Source organism: Protomyctophum parallelum, assembly GCF_964188405.1.
Source record: "Protomyctophum parallelum genome assembly, chromosome: 4".
NCBI classification, from domain to species: Eukaryota; Metazoa; Chordata; class Actinopteri; order Myctophiformes; family Myctophidae; genus Protomyctophum; species Protomyctophum parallelum.
In genome coordinates, this window is record NC_139700.1 from 4,796,948 (window position 1) to 4,805,160 (window position 8,213).

The 8,213-nt window shown below is 40.6% G+C and overlaps 1 protein-coding gene across 1 annotated transcript; it reads right to left on the reverse strand.

Annotated features, from left to right (window-relative positions):
• Positions 1-2,502: 2,502 nt before the first annotated feature.
• commd9 (COMM domain containing 9) lies at positions 2,503-6,715 on the reverse strand. Its single transcript, XM_083763968.1, has 6 exons — positions 6,645-6,715; positions 5,592-5,717; positions 5,112-5,251; positions 4,897-4,931; positions 4,672-4,775; positions 2,503-4,131 (listed from the first exon to the last, which is right to left on the reverse strand). The coding sequence occupies exons 1-6, from the start codon at positions 6,693-6,695 to the stop codon at positions 4,000-4,002; spliced, it is 588 nt and encodes a 195-aa protein (XP_083620094.1). The 5' UTR covers positions 6,696-6,715; the 3' UTR covers positions 2,503-3,999.
• Between the last annotated feature and the right edge of the window lie 1,498 nt (positions 6,716-8,213).

An 8,213-nucleotide genomic window follows, 5' to 3' on the forward strand; every position in this document is an offset into this window, starting at 1 on the left:
TGAGCATATTCCGTGCTTAAACGGACCCGAGTGGAATAGTAAGAGTGTGGCGACACGCTTTGATCTCACCGCAAAGTGGGTGCCTATGGGCTATAGTTCCAAATATTGGATCCATCCCATTGAGATAGAATGAGCACTTCCGCATTCCATTGTTACAATGGGAGTCAACGGTAGTGTCACCACTCTCATACTATTCCACTCGGAAACGGACATACACACAAAGCTGTGCATTGGAGCGGCTGCACCGCTCAAAAATCGTAGGGTTTTGCCCCTTATTTCTTTGCAGACCCTTTTGCAAAATCCTCACAACATTGGGCCCCGGCCCACATGTTGAGAATCGCTGTTCTAATGTACATTCAATCAAGACAATCATAGAGCTCTCATACAGCTGTACCATGCTCAGAGAGCAGACGGTTAGTGTTGTTTGTCCCTGTTATTCGTCCCTAGGTTAGTCTAGAGCAGTGGTTCCCAAAGTGGGGTCCAGGGACCCCCAGGGGTCCTTGAGGTAGTTCCAGGGGGTCCCCAGCTAAATGATAGTTTGTAACCAAATGGACCCTTATGGGTCTGTAACTCAGAGAGTGTACAAATGGAACCAAATGGACCCGTTACTCAGAGTTAAACTCAGAGTTAATTTTACAATATAAAGTGCCGGTCCCAGAGATAAAAATGCCATTAAATGGGGGTCCGTAGACTAATGCATGTCAAACTTGGGGTCCTTGAAATTAAAATGGTTGAGAGTCACTGCTATAGAGTCGTAAAAATCTTCTCTTATGGGGGGGGTCCCTGGCATCTCTTAAAATGGGGGTCCATTTGGGGGTCGTTGACATGAAAAGGTTTGGGAACCACTGGTCTAGAGGTGCTGGTTGGTTCTGTATGACAGACAGTTGGTGCTGAGTGATAGTGTAGGACAGCTGTAATAGGTAAGCTGGGACTAATACAGTTCAAGACTGTGTCATGTCTTTAAACCAAATCCATGTGAAAAGGGATGTTGAGTTCTTAGTTACTAGTCTTTACTAAGCGACTCGAGTGACTGCTTTAAGAAAACTAGAAATGCACTCTGTCGAGGTTGGCACCTCGACAGACAAGTACTGCTACAAGTACTGCTACTAACTAATGTCTATTACAACTGCTGTTCTAAATCCTTTAGACCCGTTATTGACCTTATGTCAACCTTGAAACATACCTTAGTTACATCACCATCAACAGCCAATAAGGGACCACCATTCTTCCATCACCAAACGTACCTTAGTTACGTCATCAAGAATGGTGGTCCCTTATTGGTCAGTGGACAACACCGACATACCCAGCCGGTCGCAGTACTTGCGCGCTCTGCTTGCACAAGTAATAAGGCTGTAAGTGGAAATGGCTTTAATATTTTTATTTTTTTTATAATCCGGTTCGAACTGGATTATATGAACAGTCTGAAAATGTGTGAAAATGCTTATGTTCTCGTTTTTCGTTAGTCACGCCTTTCTAAAGTGTCGCAAACCATATGCTGTCAGAACAAAATAAAGTTTGTCGAATGATGTCATTAAGAAGAACTATGATTTGTACAGGACATTTCATATGCAGTCAAACTCGACGTGCTTCACAGAAAATGCACAGAAACTGGCAAACAGAACCCAACACACGGCTCACTTCATCAATTTCAGTTACTTTGTTATAATTGTTCTGAACCAAGTGAAAAGGACATATCCACTCTTCTTCCAGTGCAGGTGTTCATATTTATTAACACCTTGATATAATAAAACATGTCAGTGTGTAATAATAAAGGTTTATACTTCATCAAAGGGTTTTCAGCACCACTTCTCTCTCTCTCTCTCCCCTTTGGAGAATGTAAAACGATCAAGAAACAAAATAGAAAACGGGTATCCCTGCTGTGAGCTTATCGGTCGGATGGTTTACTCACCGTTTCAGATCATTTCTGGACACTTAAGAGATGCTAGAAGGAGAAAATAATTTTCCAAAGATGCAAGACGGAACCGTTTAGTCTCCTAACAATGTTGAGGTTGTTTCTGAAGGTTGTGTAGTTGTGGGTTTCCAGTCTTATGTGCGTGTATAAACCAAATGGGTAAAGAGCAGGGACTACTTGTGTGTTTGACTTGGTGCTGTTGTTGTAGGACAATTAGTGTGGTTTGTCTCAATAGTCAGTAGGGCAGAACTTGTGCTTTTTGGCCAAATAGATACATTTGTGTGAATGGCACTCAAACATGCTGAGTCCAGAACAATTCTCTTCTTCCTGTGAATGTATATCAACATGGATTCTGTGCAGTCCCTCTCTCGGCCACACAAGGGCAGTAGAGCATCTCTTCCCCAGTTACCTTGACAACAGTTTAGTGCTGAAGTCTGTAGAAGCCATTTTGTACGTGGTTTGAATAATGTGAATATGTCAAAGGATGTAAAAAAAGAAAGTCATATGCTGCTGTAACATGTTATTTTATAATGTTTACAATAAAATCAGCTGAAACTCATTAAAAAAGACGCTTATGCGATGACTGATCATTACCGTTTGTTTAATCACTTACAAACATAACAGACCATTTCATAAACACAGCCAACGTGCTTCTGCTTCGCCTTACTAATTGGCTAACCAAGGGCCTAAGGTCAGAAGATGACATTAGATGACATCTTCTGACCTTAGAAAAAGTCACTTTATTCATAGTTGTCTGACAGAAACAGAGAAAGTAGACGCAGTGACACAGCTGGCTTCCTAACATTGCTGGCAATGGTGATAACAGCTTTACACCCTGATAAGATAAAAGCATAAAATAGGTCAGTCGTGTTTCTGGAAAAAGGCCTATTGCTTGTTTAGTCTTTCTTAACAAAAGAGAAGACTGCTGTATTACAGTGGGATGTATAGAATGGATGAATAGGATGGCAATTGCCAACCCCTGGCGTTCGCAAATTGTGTTCTTTTGTGCATAATACCCTCCACTGAGTCCACTCTTCAGATTAATCTGATTTTAGAATGGCGCTGAATGCAGTTGTGTGGTCTCAGGAAATGAGGTCACATGAACTGTGAGACAATTACTGCAGTCAGATGTTATTGCAAACTTTTCTTTGTATCAAACGACACGCTTCAAATCAACCATTATTTAAATAGGGCTTAAAGGGCAAGACCACTTTTTTGAGGTTTGAGTTGTCCTTGCCATGATGTAACTCCAAAGGTGTACAAGAAATCAAAAAGAATTGCTCCAATCATTAGAAATTAGAACACACGACTCACTTCATCAATTTCAGTTAACACAAAGTTGATTCAGACAATACAGAGCATCACAAAACCCTGTACTATTATTATTATTATTATATAAATGTTAGCCTCGATACCCAGGCTTTCATTTCGTCTGCGCGAAAGATGAAAGCCTGGAAAAAGCCGTTGGCTGAACCAGTCTAAAAGTGGGAGTCAACCCTTCCGGGTGGGCGTCGCTCTAAATGATGTGACGTAGCGCTGCACTAGGGGGGAGAGGAGGGGCCGGGGGTGACGGACAGATCGATGAGATCCAATCAGGGTGCGTGCATTTCTGAGGCGCGACCCGCCCCTCTAGACCAGAAATGTCTCTGCTTAGGTCAGGCTATATAAATGTTAACATCCTGTTGATTTTACCATTTGAAGATGTGGATCCGGATCCACGGATCCAGTCTGGGCTTTCTTCCTAATAAAAAATGGCAAAATCAACAGATAGTTAACATTTTTGGTGATGTTCTATATTGTCTGAATCAACGTTTTGTGTTCAATTGTCAATTTCTAATCACTGGAGCAATTATTTTTGATTTCTTTGTCCACCGTTGGAGTTACATCATGGCAAGGTAACTATACAACTCAAAAACCTCAAAAAAGTGGTCTTGCACGTGGTTTATTTCTGAAATGACGCCTCAAGAGTTGAATATAAGCAACACATTGCATGGCACGTTGTCACCGAAACATGAATCTAAGTCATAGTGTCCCAACCGGAAGGACTCCAGTTCCACAGGAGTGGACAGGAAGTGTCCCTTGACATTTTACTTGGCTGCCACAGCAGACAGCTGGTCCCTGATCCGCCCCAGGCCGTCCAACATGGTGTCCAAAGACTCTCTGCTCAGCTCCACGGTTACCGAGGACTCCCCACCTCCTAGACATGATGCTTCCTCTATCTGGATGGACAGAACACAGACATCAGCTACACACAATCTATGGTAAACAATGGCATTTCTACCTAAAACAGTGGCATGGGTCAGAATGTAGTTTCCACTTATGTCGTACAACATATAGAGGACATAGCTGCGGGGAGGGTGAGTGAAAGTCTTTTTTAGCTTTATGAAACATTTGCCAAAAATATGGATGCCAGGGTTCATTTTGTTAAGATGTCCAATTTGCCTATTATAGCTCTGCTGTTGGACAAAGAACGGCTAACTCCAAAATGTTTATTTTTCAGGAAATTAAGAAAACCTTATATATAAACAAAGCAATACTGCCTCATCAAAGTTGCTATTGTGACTATATATTGTCAGATACTTGCATGAGAGGCGGTGGAGTTTGCTGCTATAGCAGAAGGTTTGAAGACACATTTTTAGACCAACACACAGACATCAAGGGTGTTTAATAGTTGGTTTTAATGAAAAGAAAAACCTGAAAAATAGAGTAAGCTGGTTTCTGAGGGACAGCGACAATATGTTATTATGTACTCTGTATACCTGTAGTTGTAATAAACAGGAAGGAACAGCCATGCGGCTGATGGAGTCAGATGCGGTCATCATGTCAACTCTCCAATCCAACTGCTTTAGCTGGGGAAGAGAGACTACACACACACACACACACACACAGTAAATATATTAACAGTAAAACACACACATTAACAGTAAATCCATCTATGTAATGGCACTCTCATGCTGCACACAATATGATTAAAAAAAACTCACTATGATTGTTGAGAGCCTCGTTTCTCCACGCCACACTGAAAAATATAGAAATCAGCCGTCGTCAATCCGATCTACTCACTATTCATTAAAATTGTATTAGGTAATTTTATAATCTTCTTAATAAAACATATTTGACAAAAATAGTATGTATTTCAGAATTATAATCCAATTATTTTAAAAAGTACATAATTATAATAAAATATATAGACGTGAACCTGTGTTCCAATATTATCTTGGTGATGAGGGTTTTGAGGTTTGAGTGGAAGGAGTCCGGGAACAGAGAGAGAACCTGGTCCGCGGTCTTCATGTTGGACAACACTACGCAGTGAGACAGGCTGTGGAGAGCTACGACCACCTAGAGTGACAGGTACCACACACACACTTTTATGAATGCAATTATTTGGTCTTTTTAACCCTAAAACCTGAAAATAGACGATCTACAAGCTCACAACGTGTCGCTACACGACAGATCGGCTACTGTATGTCGATCTACAGAGCTTGTACATTGCCTTTTTTTTTAACTAAGTAGCCAGGCCTATAACCCATGAACCTAACCTCTAATTGCCTAACCCTAACCACCTGAATATTCTTTTCTGTGAGGACCAGGAAAATTGTCCTTAGAATGTCTTGTTGGTCCTCACAACTAGTAGCGAGCAAACGCACACACGCGCGGGCGCACACACAGACACACACACCTGTGTAGCTTCTGTTGTAGAGATGTTCAGGATCTCAGCTGTTTTCCCAGCCAGCTGCTGTGACTCTGTTGCTGCAGGTGGAAAACTCTGAGCACACAATTCACGCACAGCATCCTTAGATGGAGCCTGAAACGAACGAACGAACGAACGAACGAACACACACACACACACACACACACACACACACACACACACACACACACACACACACACACACACACACACACACACACACACACACACACACACACACACACACACACACACACACACACACACAGTTTTTCTTGTACTATAGCACCAAATAAAAGGCTTGAAAAGTCTGTGCTGCTCCAGTGTCCTCTCCTCCTTCTACACCTTTTTACAGTCTATGTTCTACACACACACACAAACCTTTTAATTTCAAAGACTGCCAATTTGTTATGCATTATTAGGCATATAGGCCCCTAAAACTCTGAGATTGTACAAATAGAACCAAATGGACCTATTACAGACCTGTAGGGCCGATTCATACTCCTATTTTACCACTGTTGTCCATTTTGTTCACGTCATTTTCTGTAGCTGGGGACCAATTACTGCAGGAACCCCCTCAAAGACCCCTGGCAGTTTGCAAACCCCACTTTGAGGAGAACCATTGGTTTAATCATGCAACACATAATACAGCTTTAATGTTATAATTGTATAAACACAAACAATATGGTGACTGTTCATAACACTGATGTAAACAAGTCTTAGTGCTTTTTCTGGGGTTTATCCTCTTAGCAGTTTTTGTATTGACATGTACCTTCTTTGTACTGTACCCAACAGTTAAACATAAAATATATATATTTAGCTGCATTGTAGAGTAGACACACAGACAGAAGAATGACATGTTTGACATTTGACGACAAATAGTGTATCAGAAAATAAAGTTATTGGGGATGATAAATAGACTACATCTCTTCGAATTTTAATCTGCACATTCAAAAAAGACAGTAGACCGAAAAGACGATTTCAATAAATATTTTAGCTATGTAGAGATACATTGCGGCAACAGCGTTTTACAATAAATACCTTTAGAAGTAGCTGTAAGGAAGAAAAACGTTCATCTGTAACAGCAGCCATGTTGACATGTGACGATGTGATTGCTGCGTGTCATGTGACTTAGCCTACAGTAGGGGGGATGATGGGAAATGCAGTTCTACAGCAGTATCTGTTCATATTCCAGTGTATTAGTGGAAAATAATCTATGGAGGTTCACAGGCATAGTCCACAACAGGTCCAAAAATGTCATAATAAATACCACAATGAAATAAATACTATTGACAATGAAATAAATAAAAACACAGTGATGAAATGAAAATATTTCCATAAAACGCATTACAGAGTTTTTTGCTAAAACATTAAACGACTCTAATAACTGCTATAGAGGGGTGGTCTCCCCATCTCTACGGCTATTTAATAAAGAGTGGGTTGCCAATTTCAGCCAATCAGGACAGAGTACCCATTTATCAGCTTCAATTTGATAGTGTTCCAATTTTGTCTGTTCAAAGTCATTTATTTTCTGTCTGTCATCACTTCCAATTTCACTTGTTTATCCTGTATTGTGTACTATATGAGATCTCTTACCTGATTGGATAAAATTGGTATCCCAGCCTGAAAATACATTTTCTGTTTATTTAAAGGACCACTATCTTCATATAATAGGTCCTCACTAATAATCATGAAAATATGGCACGATCTGTGTCTCTCATGTGGCTCTGGGCAGTTTAGAAACCGTCCTCCAGTGACATCATCATTAGGCAGATTCCTTTTTAAACAAGATTCTTTTTTACAAAAATGTTTAGATTTTCATTATCGTGAGAACGATGGCTTCCATTTTCGCATTGCAACTTTTCAGGACTAGAAAGCCTGCAGTTTCTATTGGCTTGTATTCCCCATCGATGATGTCACTGGAGGACGGTTTCTGAACTGCCCACAGCCCCCCTATGAGACACAGACTGAGTAGAAAAACATTGCACCATTTTATCATGATTATTAGTGAGGACCTATTATATGAAGATAGGTTGAAAAGTGGTGAAGTGGTCCTTTAAAACCCATTCTGGGCGGGAACCCCTTTTGGTGTTAGCATTATGTTATGCTTTAGCTATTTAAAAATAGCAGATCTACAAGCTCATACGAGCTTGTAGGTCTGCTATTTTTGAAAAATCAACTGAAAAACAACTGACATAGAAACATAGCTTTTTCAGAAAACTGTCAGGATGTAGAAGACATTTAGAATCTGATCTCAGGTCAAAATGGGTTAAGACCTGGAGAGACAGGGAGACCCCTGTTACTGAACAAACACTCGATAGCAATGAATGACTACTAGCAGGATATAGAGCTTCCCTGTTTTCCTTTATAGTTGACATTTAGTTTTGTTTAAAATCAAATCCAATGCAGTTCTTTCACGTTCTCTGGTTACAAAATTATTACAGCGTGTTCATCACTGCTGGCAGTAAACCGAACAGCACCCTTAAGACCTATCAATGTCTGTGGTACTAGTGATCTTCTTTACTGCTGGCAGTATACCAAACAGCACCCTAAGACCTATCAATGTCTGTGGTACTAGTGATCTTCTTTACTGCTGGCAGTATACCAAAC